Consider the following 14,797-nt stretch of genomic DNA (forward strand, 5'->3'; position numbering starts at 1 on the left):
GGCCGGGGACACGGGCAGCATCGCTGCTGTCACTGCACGCGCACAGCTGCTGCTGGGAGATGTGCCGCATCCACGTCCCTATGCATCCCCATCCCCACCCTCAGCGCAACACATCTGCGCTCAGCCGGTGCCGCAGGTACCCTACAGCTCCGCGGCAGGCGCTGTGCTGATGCCGCCCTTTCCCCCCGGCAGGAGAAGTGCTGCTGGGCCGGCGGGTGCCACCGCCGAGGTCCTGGCACTGCCGGCACGACAGGAGCACGAGGAGGGCGCGGGGCTGCGGGGACGCAGGGGTTAAATCCTGCCTCTGCCATCACGTTTCCATCCCTGAACAGACTGAGAGAGGAGAGAGCAAAAGAGTGCCCTCCCCGCCCTCCCCACCAAAATTAACTCCCCATCTGTTTCTCCCCGGCTGAGGCTGATGGCTTGTGACAGGGCCTCCTGAATGCAAAGATGTTTCGCCCGGAAAATCTATTACAAGTTGCTTTAAGAAAGACAGAAATCCTCTCCTTCTGTCTCTCCCTACTGGTCTCTCAAGGTGCCCACCCGGGGCGAGATGGGGTTGGCACGCAGCCGGCCGCCTCCGCTCAGCCGGAAAGCTCCGCGCCAGCCGGCCTCGGCCCCGGGCGGGGGGAGCTGAGCCGTGCCCCGGTGGGGGTCGCAACGGAGGAGCCGTCCCCGTCCTCAGCCCCCATTCGCCCCCCAACCTCCGTGCGGCGCTGCGGATGGAGCGCTGCCGTCGGGTCCGTAGGAGCGGCACCGCGGGCAGCGGCTGCCACCTCCCGGCCGCTGCGGCTCCGGCCGTGCAGCTGTCGTACGGTGATGGAGTATCTCCACCTCAGTCCCTCGGCACCCCTCCGCCGGCCGGGCGCCTAAAGTCAGTCACGGTACCGCAGTACATCGCTGGAGCTCCCCCAGTCCAACTGCCTCCCCCAGAAGCATCTCCCCGCAGCAGGTTGCACAAGAAAGCGACCCGACAGGTTTGAGCATCTCCGGACTGCCCCAGCTCTCTGGGCAGCTTGTTTCAGGGCTCTGGTGCAGACACATCCATTTGGAGCTTCCTAAGTTTCATTCTGTGCCCATTGCCCCTTGCCCTGTCACTGGGACCCCCAAAAAAGAGCCCGGCCCCATCTGCTTGGCTCTCACCTTTCAGGTATTGATCAGATCCCCCCTCAGCCTTCTCTTCCCCAGCTGAACAGCCCAAGGGCTCCCAGCCTGTCCCCATCATGATGTGCTCCAGCTCCCCCCTCCATCTCTGCACCCCCTTCTGGGTTCTCTCTAGCAGTTCCCTGTCTGTCTGCAACTGGGGAGCCCAGCACAGGATGCAGTGCTACAGAAACAGACTTCCCAGGAGACCACAGAGCACCTCCCTCATCTGCTGGCCTCTCTGCAATGCCCCCCAGGTTCCACCCCATTGGCCTCAAGGGCACCCTGAGTGCTCAGTCAACCACTGGCCAACCAGACACCCAAGGCCAACCATCACCCAAGGCACAACGATGGCTCACGTCCAGCCTGTTGGCCACCAGCACCCCCAGCTCCTCCTGCAGGTAAGCCTGTGCTGATGTGTCCTAACCCTACATCTGAAAACGGTGTCCCAACAGCACTCTGGCAACTTGGGGCCACAACCACTGTCCTGGAGCCTGCCCCAGTGCCCAAGGTCCTGGTCCCCCAGCCAGGTGATGGCTGTCACCTCTCCGCAGTTTCCCCAGAGCACAGTGAAACCAGGCAGCTTCAGTAAAAAACAAAACTTTATTTGGTCCGTCAGAACCTGAGTTTGAAAACCACCCATGGATAATTCATATCATACAGGGATTACTGATCTGATTTACAATTGATAAAATATCCTATGTTTCTTAAGAGCTGGACAGTATTTACAGGGTTAAAAATATTCACAGCTCAGAAAGACGGAGAGAAAAAGTGAAGGACAAATCATCCCGAGGAGGAAGGTGCAGGGGAAGAGAGAACAGAGCGACAAACAGACACACAGACAGAGCTTGGCTCAGCAGCCCCAGCCCTCGGGGCCGGGAGGGACAGAGGGACAAACCCCGCACCCACACATCCCCACTGCTGCAGGCTGCCCCAGAGCAGCTCCCCCACAACACACACACACCCACAGCCACACACACACACCCAGCTGTGTGCAGCCAGCCGGCCGTAGGGTCACCCCAACATGGAACCCCAGTGGCCCCCCACAGCTCTTGGCCTTTGCCTTGTGCTGACTGCTGTCCCTCCGATGGACGGGGCTCACCATCGGCCTACGGAATCACCGCCCCTCTCCCCAGCAAAGCCACACTGCGGGAGCTGCTCCCCAGAGCCCAGCTCTGTCCCCAGTGCCCCGTGCCACTGCCCCGTGCAGCCCGCAGGGCGCGGGGAGGGGACGCATGGCTTCTCTCCAGGCGCTGCTTCCAGCGGCCGCCTTTGCATAGTAACACTGCGATGGCTTGGGGGGGACGGAGCAGCACCCCGCAGCCCTGCTCCCCACCCTGGAGCCGAGGTTTACGTCCTCGTTTTGCCCCGAAGTGTGGTGAAAACCAGCAGCAGCAGCTTTCTGCAACAGCCCTGCGCCTTCTCCATCCCGGCCCCAACGCGTGGGGACAACCCCGGCAGCCGCAGTACCTCAGTGCCCACTCAGTCCTGGCAGCAGACAACAGAGGAGACAAGACAGAGGGTCACACAGACGGACAGACGTCAGAGGTATATTCTTTTTGGAGCACCAGGGCCCCGGTGCTGCAGGACGGGGCAGAGCCCTGAGCGTGGTGCCTGGCAAGGATGCTGACTGCAACCTCCAGCCCCCACGTCTACTGCAGCCCCCTGCTACCACGCCGTGTGCCCAAAGCGGGTGGGATCCTGAGATGGCCCCGTGCCCCCCGACTGCTCCTCGTAAAGTGCGTGGGGGGGCAGCGGGCAGAGCTGGTCCCGGCCCTGAGAGTTTGTCCCAGCCCCGTGGCACAGGGCAAAGTGCTCGGTGCCACGCTCCCGCCCTGCCCCACGGCTCAGTGCTGGCAGCATGGGGGGAAACCCTGGGCTGGAGGCTCGCTGAAAGCAACGGGAGAGAGGAGCGGGGCAGGAGCGGCGCTTCGTCATAGAGGTCGGGGTCCGTGGAGTCCGGCAACCTCGGGTGTGAGCAGCGGGTTGTGGGTGCCTTTTGTGGACATCCAGTCGTTGAGGAAGGCCTGGGTGGCTTTGCGGTGCGCCAGGCGGTGGGTGATGGAGAAGCCGGCGTTACCCTCCAGCTGGGAGAGGATCACCAGCACCTGCCTGCGGAGACAGCGGGGCTCAGCGCTCAACCACGCGGTGAATCGCGGCTCCCCCCCAACCCCAGGCTCTGCCTTGGCCCAGCACCCGCGGGGTGCCATCACCTCCTCCCCCAAGCTGACCCTCAACCTGACTCCTCCCCCCCTTGCCTACCCCAGACCTGTGCAGGGGAGGGACGCTGTCCTGTGTTTTGAGGCTGCCACGCGTGGAGACGACATTGAAGCTGTCGGTGCAGTCACACTGGACGTGCAGGTAGGATTTGGGGTGCCGGTTCTCCACCACCACGATCAGCCCTGCCCAGCCGTGTGTCAAGTAGTAGCATGTCATCCCCTCACGGCCCTGCAGCAGCAAATGGCATGGTCAGGGGTGTGAACACAGGCAGCCCTGTGTCTATGTGCAGCATCACCCTCTGAGCACTGCCCGCCCATGAGGCACCCCATGCTGCACCACGGAGCAAAAAAGACGGGCACCCGTGGGGCAGGGAGGGATTGGGGGCAGCCAGGGCTCGGTTGGCTCCTGCCAGACTGAGGGTGTGATGAAGGCAGAGTCCTGCTGGCATCGCCGTCCCGCCCCGTGCCACTGCTCTCACCTCATGGCGCTCGCCCTTGTTCTCAGTCAGCAGGATGATGGCATCTGCCAGCGTGGTGGGCTGCGCCTCCACCTGCTCCACCATCACCAGGCGGGAGCTGTAGATGGCCAGGATGTAGCTGGAGTAATCGGTGGCCGGCCGGCTGCTGGTGGGACTGGATGCTGCAGAGACGACAACGCAGAGAAAGGGAGATGGATGAGATCGCCCCCAAGTTCAAGACCAGGGCGCTGCACACGTGGGCAACCTCCATCCCCAGCGGATCTCCTACAGCAAGGAGGATCGAGGGCACTTGACTTTTGCCTCCCGCAACGCCTCCCCCAGCAGCACCACGTGGAGGGCGTGCAGCCCCTTACCCTGGGCGGCAGGAGGGCCCGCCAGCGCAGCGCTCCAGTGGTTGAAGGCACAGCACACCACGGCGTACTCGCCCGGCTCCAGCATCACGTCGCAGTTGACGAACTTCTTGACGGCTCGTTTGCTGTGAGCCATCAAGCGGCCGAGGCTCAGCTTGTTGCCGCTAGTGAAGGTGGCTCGGAAAACCATGATGCACAGATCCAACAAGTGGCTGTCCACAGCATCCGACCGCCTGTGCCGGGGTGGGAGAAGGGTTGCACGTCACCAGAGCTTCCCCACAGAGTGCAGAGGCCATGGGTTCAGAGTCCTTCCACTGCACTGGGGGCTGCTCCAGGAAATGGTGCCCAGGCTTGGGTTCTGGCTGAAACACGAGCCATGGGGATCAGAGAAATGCCAATTTGAGGCCCCATCTGCAGCGCTGCGTCCAGGCCTGGGGCCCCCAGCGCAGGAAGGACGTGGAGCTCTTGGAGTGGGGCCAGAGGAGGGAACTAGGATGATCAGAGGGCTGGAGCAGCTCTCCTATGAGGAAAGGTTGAGGGAACTGGGAGGTTGCTTAGAAAAGAGAAGGCTCCAGGGAGAGCTCGTTGTGGCCTTCAGTACTTGAAGAGAGCATATAAACAGGAGGGGGAACAGCTGCTTACGAGGATGCATAGTGATAGGACAAGGGGGAATGGTTTTAAACTGAGACAGGGCAGGTTTAGGTTGGATATGAGGAGGAGGTTTTTCCCCCAGAGGATGGTGAGGCACTGGAACAGGTTGCCCAAGGAGGCTGTGGATGCCCCAGCCCTGCAGGCATTCAAGGCCAGGCTGGAGGTGGCTCTGGGCAGCCTGGGCTGCTGGTTGGTGACCTGCACACAGCAGGGGTTGGAACTGGATGAGCACTGTGGGCCTTTGCAACCCAGGCCATTCTGTGATTCTACGATTCAATGGATGTTCATTGCCGAGCACTACAAGCCCAAGGGTCAACACAGGATGAAGAGGAGGTATGATAGGGACAGCCCTGAGCATTTCTCCCTGCTCTGGTCACTTCCTGCAGCCCTCATACTGCCCCAACTCACCTGCTGCCCTCCTGGAAGAGGGCAAACTCCAGGGCAGCACGCTCCAACACTGTCAGCGATGTCACCGTCACTGGTCCATTGGCCTTGTTGGGGAACATGCCCTGCACACGCACCTCGTGCCAGTCTGAATGGAGCTTGCAGATATCCACGGAGTCAAAATACCTGTGGGGAAGTTGGGTTCAGTGCCTGTGGGGTTCTCAGGTCTTGTAGTGCTCTGTCCCATTCCTCGGCATGCTGCAGCTCACACAGCCCAAAGCTGCCCACCCTGCAACACCACCTGCACCCAGAGAGCGATGCCTGGCTATGCCTGCTCCATTTTGCCTCGGTGTCTCATTTTCCCTTTCTCATCCTCCCTGCAAAGAAGGGGAAGTGCAACCCTGGGTCTCCACTGCTGCCCACTGCTCTGTGTTTTTGGGGCTTCGCCTCCTCTGAGCAAAGAAATTCCTAAATGAGGCAGTTTTGCCCCACGGTCCCCCCCCGTCACACTGCCTGCTCCCACCCTCACTGCCTCTATACCCTGGCTGCTACCGTACTTGATGAAGTCGCTGTACTCCATCCAGAAGACCCCCTCGCTGCTGCCATGGGGCATCAGGTCGTGGCGCAGGGGAGCAGGCCAGTGGGGCCACTCGTCAGACCAGCTGCCATTCCAAGAGAAGCGACCCCACGGGTTTCGGAGCCGCAGTAACCTGAAGGATAGGGACCAGTGGGGTCAGACATTCAGGAGAAAGGAGACTCGTCCCCAGGGTTTTCTGCTGGCAGGACACGTGCTGCATTATGCCAGCCTCTGCCCTGAACTCACCTGAAGCCTTGGACATCCCGCACGTCCAGGATGGAGTAGGCATGCCGTGGACGGAGCCCCATGCTCTCATAGGCCACATCGTCCACTTTCATGTTGCCCCCACCACAGGATGCACCCATAAGGAACCTGCAGGGGGAGAGCAGAATGCTTGATGTCATGCAAGGCGTGATGGAAGCTCATACCCACTGCTTGAGGCACGGGACAGGCTCTCCCCAGCAGGCTCTCATACATCCCTCTGCAACCACAACCACTCCCTGAAGCAGGGCCCTGGTCCTACTGAGCACAGCTTTCCCCGAGCAGAAATGACCTTCCTCCATTCTCTGGGGTTTGTGCTGAGCCCAGGCTCCACGGTGAGCTTCTCTGAGCAGTGCCCTCAGAGCAGAGCGCTTGGTTGACTTCCAAATCACACCAAACAGTGCAGAGCCATCCTTGCCCTGCCCAATCCCATCGCTTCCCACTTGCAGGCCTGGAAGCTCTGGCTGTGTCCAAACCTCACCCATTTTCTGCTAGAGCCATAGACTGGGCCAAGTGGAGAGGCAAACAGTACAGCTGACTGCATGCTGCTCTACAGCAGTGAGAACAACACATTTGGGATGGGGGGGCTGAATGGGCCAGGTTGGGGGGCACCACATGCTGGGATGCATGAACCCACATGGCAAAATCCCAGCTGTGACCCCAGCACTGCACACGGGCAAAGCAACCCCACAGGCTCGATACTGGCCATCTAAACTTCTGGGAGATAAAAACCACGAGGTTCACCAGGATTTTAATTTCATACGAAAATTAAACAAAGGAAAAACCACTTCACAGCTTGGAGGCTCAGTCTACAATTGAGGTGAACTCCAAGCGTGGAAGGCCCCACTCCAAGTAATGCACGAACCCTCCCTCCTCTGAGCCTCTGCAGATGAGAGCTGCCCCCCTCATCCCCCTCTCCGAGCTCCCACACTGCTGCCACAGCCCCTCCTGCCTCGTCTTACCCAGCCTCCTTAGAACTCAGCATTTTGGCCCAGATGAGGTCAGTGTCAATGGGCTCCTCGCGAGGGTTAGTGGAGCTGACCTGCAGCATCAGGCTCTCGCAGGGGGCGCCGGTTAGTGTAGCCAGGCCTTCAATAGCACGCCCTGCCTGGAGGGCAAAGTACGAGCCATGAAGCTTGGCCAGGGCCTTCTCAATGAGCGCGACCCACAGCTGCTTCCTCTGGGCCTGGGGAAAGAGAAACACATCATGAGCCACTCCGAGCAGGAGATGGACAAGCACTCACAAAGCCCAGCTCACCCACCTCTGCCAGCCCCCAGTGGCAGCAGGACCAGGAGCTCAGCCCCACGAGGCCATGGATGAACCCTTTGCTGCCTGCTCAGCGCGTTGTCTGCGTGGTTCAACTCCCCCTTGGGAAAATCATGGAATCTCAGAACCATCTGAGTTGAAAGAGACCTTTAAAGGCCATTTGGTGCCACTCTCCTCCAACGAACAGGGACATCCACAGCTCCATCAGGCGCTCAGAGCCCATCCAGCCTGACCTTGAATGTCTCCAAGGATGGAGCATCCATCACCTCTGCAGGCAACCTGTGCCAGTGCCTCACCACTCTTATCATGAAGAACCTTTTTCTTCTTGACATGTCCAGTGCTTAGATGCCAACACAGCTGCAGCCTGGGGCACACAGAAGGGGTTCCTACCCACCTCCTTCCTCAGTGGGTCAGACTGCAAAATGTTCCATGAGAGACACATGGAACAGCAGGCCTACACTTGAACACTCGCAAACAAAAACCAACACACCTTTGGTGGAAGAGGCTGCCTAGAGCACACACAGCTTCAGGGCTGATCAGATTTCACATGTGGAACCCAGAAGATGTCTCAAGGACAAGCTCCACAAACTCAGGCAAACTCGTCTAGCTCCAGCACAGAGACAGAGGCGAGATGAAATGAGAAGATGTGTTTTCACAGGGGGAAAACTCTCTTTGCACCCTTGTGGTGCCAGGCTATAAATCTTGGCACAGCCAGACTGAGCAGGAATCCATACAGAAACACAGAACACGCATTAATGTACCCAGAGGTTTATGAAGCCTCTGTAAACTCATCAACACAGCATTGGTGTGCAGCATTCTCAGCTGTGTCCAAGTCACCACTCAGCGTGGCTCATGGTGCAGCCAGCAGCGGTGCTTTGCTACAGTCCTGGGCACGGCCAGCCCTGGGAGGAGACGTGGCTGCAAAGGCTGCAGGTGTACAAACACAGGAGGCAAGGAGACAGGTAGCGAGGCTTCTGTGTCTCCAACAAATCCAGTTCAGCTGGTGACACTCCAGCACTGTGCTGAGAGGGCAGCAGGAGAAAACTCCAGTACATGTGTGGCTGTGTGTGACTCACAGGTGGCCGCCAAGGGTTAGGAGGGGAAAGGAGGGCTGCAAAGACTGGAGAAAGCTCACAAATTCTTTTCTCTGGCTTGTTTCTGAGTCTCAACAAAATCCATGGTGTTTATTTCTGGCTGACGCGGCCTCTGATCACTGACAAAAGCATGATTTTCCTTTCATTTTAAAATTCTTTGGCTTTCCTCTGCTAGGCCCCCACATGCAGCTCACACACTTGAACACCCCGCAGAAAAATCTCATCACGATTCAGACGCATTTGGAAACAGCAGCAAGGCAAGCCCAGCGCCCGTGAAAAGCTTCAGTCTCAAAAAAAAACAACAGTGCAGACTCAAAATTGATAAAAGGAGTGAAGATGAATGAAGGGGAGGGGAAGGGAAGTCTAGAAAGGCAAATCCTACGCTGAAAATAAAGAACTGCATCTGCCTGGATCCTGCCCACCATAAAGGCCAACACCGGGCACTTTCATGCTGTGGGAGATGCTGAGTGCAGCTCAGGCTGGGGACTCTGTGAGCTGCACCAGCATGCAGCTTCCCTGATGCTCATCTCCAGGCCCTGCTTCCCCATAGTGCCGTCCTCACAGTCTGCACGCTTGGAGCTGTGTGTATTGTAAAAAGGATTTGGATTTGCAGAACAAAGTCAAACCCAACAGTCCCAGCTCCCTGTCTCCAGCACGGTTTGGCTGACAGATTCTGCAGTCTGAGTTTCAATAAAGACGTTCTCAGTCTCCTTCATGGAAATGATCCCAGCAAGTGCCCCTGGGCCTGGCAAGCAGGGCAGAATGCGCAATGACGTCCCAGAGTGGCTCAGGGAGCTTCATTCATCCTAGCAGATGCCACCTGAGTGTGCTAAGAGCCACCGGGCACTGGCTCCAAACTGGCTGCTCTGTGCATTCCCCCCCTCGCCACAGCCCCTCCCTGGCAAAGCCAAGCTGCCAGACCTTCCTGCAGAGCAAAGACACAGCTTTTGCTCAGCTCCTCTCTGCCCCCTCAGTGCAAAAACATGCAGAAATATTTTCCTTTTGCTGTGCACGTAAAGATGTCCTCCCATGCCCATGAACTGACCTGCAATGCAGAGAGGAGCGATGCAAAAAAAACAACTGCAAAATCAACTTCTCCATCGCAGCATGGAAAACACCAAAAGGTCTATGTTGGGTTTACACAACAGCCTCAAAGAGCTCAGCAGAGCTCAGGGTGCAGCAAACAGCACCCACGCAGCCCGCAGAAGGTGCCCCATGTAAACTACAGCACAGACAACTGGGCACAAACTCCTTTCCCCAGAGTGCTGCCCACCCCCCTGTGGGCATCGGAGCTGCTGACCTGTGAGAAGAGGAGGTACCCGCACTCATCGCAGGGCAGCATGTCGTCCACCAGCACTGTGGTCCACGTGCCATCCTTGCAGAGCCGCACCTGGTAGGCGCCTTCAGGGCACAGCGTCCGTGTGATCATCACCCTCTCCACCAGCTCTGGTCGCTCAGCCAGAACGGCCAGGGCGCTCAGGAACCTGCAGGGAATAGGGATGCACTCAGTGGGGTCGGGTGAGCAGCACGGGGCAATGCCCCTGCCCAGCAAATGTGTGCTTGGGAAGGGGAGGATGGACCCCATGTAAGTGGGCTTGGGTACGGCTGACGGGTCTGAACCCAACCTGGGTGTTGGGGGAAGGAGCAGCAAGGGTGACCCAGCTCAACGCCTCCTTACCAGCAGTTTCCCAGCAGTCCCTGAAGGATATCCGAGGGTCTGGGTGTCCGGAACACCGACCACTTCACCGATCGGTCTTTGAAGATGTTACAGTTGATTTCGTGGGGCCGCAACCACTGCTTCACCCTCTGCTGCACGCTGTCACCTTCTGGGAATCCCACAGACTTGGGCCCAGGGTGGAAACTGTCATCTACAAAATTGACTTTGTTCTGCAAGAGCAAAAGGCAAGGATAGCATGAGTTTGTGCGGCACACGCAGCTCCCGGGGCCTCCAGCTCAGAGCCACAAGCCCATTCCCTCCTCAGGGCTCCCAGCTGTAGCTCAAATCTGCCTTTCTCTGTTTTACAGGAACCTTCTGGGCAGGCAATGTCTCACACCTCACACTGGTGCTAAAAGTCAGACGGTGGGGAAGCTTGGCTGCCTCTACAAGCAGTGAAGCAGGCGAGCAGCAGGCCTGCAGGGAGCATCTGGCAACCAACCTCCCCAGCACGAGCCCCACGCTAAGCTGCCCTGGCTCTGCAGCCCCAGCCCTGAGCTCCGGATAATCACAGAATAAAAAGAATAAAATAAAACAGGATGGACTGAAAGGCAGATGATCCTGTAGGTATCAGCTGCAGATGTAGGATGGAAGCCCAGAATTTCTCCGAGGGGAGGAGAATGGCTTTTCCAGACACTTTAACACAGGGTGAAGTAAGAACCGGGATTTGTTACTGTTAATTAAATGAAATTAAATTCTTCCTGCTTTAAATGAGCTTTTATATACAACAAGCTGGTATTTGTCCTTCCTCTTCTGCTGCAGTTCTAGCTCACTGATGTGAACCCTTTCTACACAGTGCCTCAATTAGCGCTCCTGTTCTGCAGAAGGGTGTTTTGCAGCTCACTGTCACCATGCAAACAAAATACAGGCCAAGGAGGACACGTCCCCAGGATCCACATTCTCAAGGAGAGCATCTGATCCACGCTCACAAGTGCAGCTGGCACAGCACATTTCAGAGCACACGCATCCAAACGCCACGAAGCCCTGTGCTGTGACAGACTGGGGAGCATTGGCTGCACAGGACATTTGGTGGACACTTTGCCAGGCTCCTGCACGCTCGCCAGGGCAGCAGCGAGTCTGCTCCTAGACGGTGCCAGACAAGGAGCTCTGCCTGTTTGTCCTGCGAGGGGATAAGACTGCAAACAGAATGGTTCTGCAGGCAGAGGTGCCAGAGCAGGCACAGAGAGCAGAGTCCTGGGTCGTGTTTCTGGCTCTGCAGAATCCGCTGTACTGCTGACACACGCCGTTATGCAGAAAGGGGAAGGACACTGAATGAGAGGAGAGGAAAAGCACGAGACAGGAGGATGAGCAAGAGAGGGGACAGCACAGGGCAGGAAGCAGCAGCCCTGCGCAGAGCGGCAGAGGTCAGACCATCTTTCCTCCCAGATGAACATGAAAAGATTAAGTTAAAAATGAGGGCCTGGGGATAAAGCTAAAAATGGGGTCCAGGCACTGGACTGAAACTCTCTGCATCAAGGGTTTTGATTTTGAGAAAGGCACTGCTGGAATAACAGAGGAGGCAGAAATCTCTGCTGCAAGGTAGGCTGCTCCTACAACTCATGGACAGCAGACAGAAGGTTTGGCCAGTTGATGCTCCCCTCCAGTGCTGACACACAGCAGCCAGAAGGAGGATGTTCTGAGGCTGCCTGACATCCCAGCTTGGCCAGGGGGAGCTGTGGTTGGGCTGCTGCAAGAAGTCACAGACACACAGGGAGAAGAGAAAGCAGGAGTCTGAGAGCAGCACCATCCCACCACTGTGGGAGCTCCACGAGTCAGGCAGCCCACGCTGATCCCCTCTGCTCTTACGGACAGCTGCACAGGATGAGGTGAGGAAGACTCCTTCCCCTTTTAGCACTGGAGAGCTGCTAATTCAGCTTGGCCATCTCACCTAATATTCAGGCCTGATTCTACTGGACATTGCAGATGCTCCCTGCCTACAAGAGAATGCTCACTTGCAGAATCAGTGTCTCTCTGCTATAAAGACACCCAGGTCTATTAAGGAAGGACACAAAGCAATTAAAAGAAAAACAACCCCAAAACAGAATCATTCTCAGTGGTTTAGTTCCTAGGTCAAACACCTCCATGATGACCAGTCTGTACAGCACAGACACAGGCATGGAAGCACTCCTTGGCCCAAGCAGGAAGAATCTTGTCTGCGTCAGAATGGGACTGCAATTCCCTTTCCATCTGGTCCACAGAAGCTGGAGGCTTACCCCAGAAGGAAAGCAGAGAAAGAACAGCATTTGCAGGAGCATCTTCTGCCACTTGGGGGAAAAACAGAGCCATGAGAGTGCTGTTTGAGACCGAGACCCGACAGATTAAAACAGATAGCGCAGAGCGGAAGGGAAGCACACACATTCTTGAGACCCTCACCTGGAACCAGGACAAAGCTCAACCTCTGCTGTCCTTCCCCAGATGTGGTGAGGTACTTACAGCTGCATATTTGCAAACATATCTGCAGCCTGAGAAACCTCAGGACAGAGAAACAGTGCAGGACAAAGGCAGGACTCTGGAAGCCCTCAGAACCCCAGGCTCACTCACAGCTGCAGAAGTAACAGTGTCCTCTGCTCGCATGCCTGCCAGTGCTCTGAGCTCTGCCTGTAGCATCTTGATTTCCTGCACCTGCACTGCAGCTGCTGCCCAGAAACATTGGGACTACCAGCACGCACTCCTTCCCAACCTTCACTCCTGGACAGTAAAGAACTGGACTGATCACCTAGGAATGCCTCCTTCAGCACTGATCTCTCTCACTGATTTGAAGTATCGCTATGAGCCAGAGCTCATGCTCACACTTCCTCACCTTTGGACAGAGAGTGAACCAGATAGGTTCCTTGGAAGGCCCCTTCACCTTAGAAATTACCTTACATTTAAAATACTACACATTTCAGTGCAACGACCCAGCATGCATCCATTGCAAGTGAATGTTTCTGCAACTCCCAAAGTCACAGCAACCGCTTGCTTGTCCAAAGCCACATCCCAGATCCACAGGGCAGGAGTGACAAGGGTGCTCTCCAAGCGAGATCAGAAGAAGAGGAGCTCAGCTCACACTCACCTCCCTGCAGAAGGTCACAATGTTCTCCCACAGGGCCTTGGCTTCTCCTTCGTCTGTCTGCCTCCTCTTTTCCACGTGCATGCTCTCCCTCCTTTTGAGGGGCTTGAGTCCCTTGCGCTGGGCCACGTACTGCTGCGGGGTATGGCAGGCCGCGCAGTGCTTGGCTTTCAGCTCATTGAGCAGGGTGCACGCAGGACAAGCCCACTGGCCCGGCCGGTCCTGAGCACCAGGCAGCTGGGATGGGAAGAGACGGGCGACCTTGCGAGCTGAGGGTGCCTTGGTGCCACAGGAGGAGCAGCTGCCCTTCTCACCAGCCCCACACTCGGGGCAGCGGGGGGATGGCTCACCCTGTGGGCTGTGCTCCTGGAAGCCGTGCAGCTTGGAGGAACCGCAGACTTTGCACTTCTGGGCTGCGGTGGGGTTCTTGAGGGTGCACTTCGAACAGGACCAGGTGGTGAAGTCAGGGCTGGAGGGGCTACAGGGGGTGAACCTCACCGAGTCCCCCACTAAATTGATGGTGTCGCTGCCTTTCTGGGTGCTGCAGGCCTCGCATTTGCCGGTCCCGGCGGAGTTGAGCAGGGAGCAGGTGCTGCACTTCCAGTGGGACGGGCTGACATCCATCTCCTCCTCCAGCACGCTCAGTCGCTTGTTGGACAGCAGCTCCTGAAGGCGAGCAGCCGGCGCGGCCCTGGCCTGGCCCTGTGGGGAGCCCTTCTGCCCCGCAGTGCCCTGAGCCCCGGGCTGCGGTGCTTCGGGGCCCGGCATCTGCAGCTGGGGGGGGACCTCGCGACGGCTGCGGGGCACTGGGTTGTTCTGCAGCCCGGGGGAAAAGGGGCTGAAGGCCGGCATCTTCTGTGCCTCCTGTTCCATCGCCACCGGGCCCTGAGTGGCTGCAGCGTCACCGTCAGAGATCTCTGTGGGGACTAAAGACTGCGGGGTGGAAGGGGCCATGTGAAAGCCAGCAGGGGTGATGACCTCAGGGACGACCAGCGCCTCCGGTGGGATTTTGGGCAGGGAGAGTTTGCGTGGCCCGCCGCAGGCCGAGCAGGAGTTGGCCACTGGAGTGTTGTGCAGCGTGCAGCGCTGGCAAGCCCAGCCGCTCTCCAGCTCTGCTTCGTCAGGACTCTTCCCCTCTGAATCTTCGCTGCTGCTTTCCACCTTGGCAGCCTCCTCCTTGGCTGTGCCCTTGGGCTCCACCAGCACTGCAGGCTTGGGCAGGATGCCATTGATGACAGGCAGGGGAGAGCCGCTGGGCCCCGGCTCCGGAGTGAAGCCGCACACCTCGCATGTTTCTTTGCCCAAAAAGTTCTTGAAGGTGCAGCGGGCACAGGCCCACTTCTGCTCCTCCACGCTGAGCCGCAGGATGTGGTTGAGGTCAGGCTTCTGGCGCGGAGCTTCGCATATGGAGCACTGCCGTTGGCCCACGGGGTTCAGGAAGGTGCAGCGGGTGCAGGACCACTCGTGCACGGCAGCCATGGAGCCGGGAGAGTGGGAGTGGCTGGAAGAGAGCAAAGACAGAGTGAGCGAAGGGCCAGCAGGTACACGGGGGCATCAGGTGTTCCCCAGGCTGGCACAGGCAGGACCTCGCTTCCAGGAAGGAAATAAG

At 58.0% G+C, this 14,797-nt stretch overlaps 1 protein-coding gene across 9 annotated transcripts in view; it reads right to left on the minus strand.

Moving 5' to 3' along the window:
• Positions 1–1,727: 1,727 nt before the first annotated feature.
• The window catches only part of CAPN15 (calpain 15), a 48,612-nt gene continuing 35,542 nt past the window's right edge, over positions 1,728–14,797 (minus strand). For 8 of the 9 annotated variants that reach the window (XM_042827747.1, XM_042827750.1, XM_042827744.1 and 5 more), the window contains 11 exons: positions 13,192–14,689; positions 10,104–10,312; positions 9,726–9,909; positions 7,027–7,250; positions 6,050–6,175; positions 5,784–5,936; positions 5,251–5,412; positions 4,195–4,424; positions 3,842–4,002; positions 3,413–3,591; positions 1,728–3,255 (listed from right to left, as the gene is read on the minus strand). In XM_042827747.1, the coding sequence (XP_042683681.1) occupies positions 3,078–3,255; positions 3,413–3,591; positions 3,842–4,002; positions 4,195–4,424; positions 5,251–5,412; positions 5,784–5,936; positions 6,050–6,175; positions 7,027–7,250; positions 9,726–9,909; positions 10,104–10,312; positions 13,192–14,689 (3,304 nt within the window). In that variant the 3' untranslated portion in view covers positions 1,728–3,077. Of the gene's footprint in view, positions 3,256–3,405; positions 3,592–3,841; positions 4,003–4,194; positions 4,425–5,250; positions 5,413–5,783; positions 5,937–6,049; positions 6,176–7,026; positions 7,251–9,725; positions 9,910–10,103; positions 10,313–13,191; positions 14,690–14,797 lie in introns of all 9 variants that reach the window. The other variant, XM_042827748.1, reaches the window with a different exon arrangement.

The sequence above is a fragment of the Centrocercus urophasianus genome, unplaced genomic scaffold, assembly GCF_019232065.1.
Source record: "Centrocercus urophasianus isolate 14NV4802_14NV808 unplaced genomic scaffold, USGS_Curo_1.0 seq_29, whole genome shotgun sequence".
NCBI classification, from domain to species: domain Eukaryota; kingdom Metazoa; phylum Chordata; class Aves; order Galliformes; family Phasianidae; genus Centrocercus; species Centrocercus urophasianus.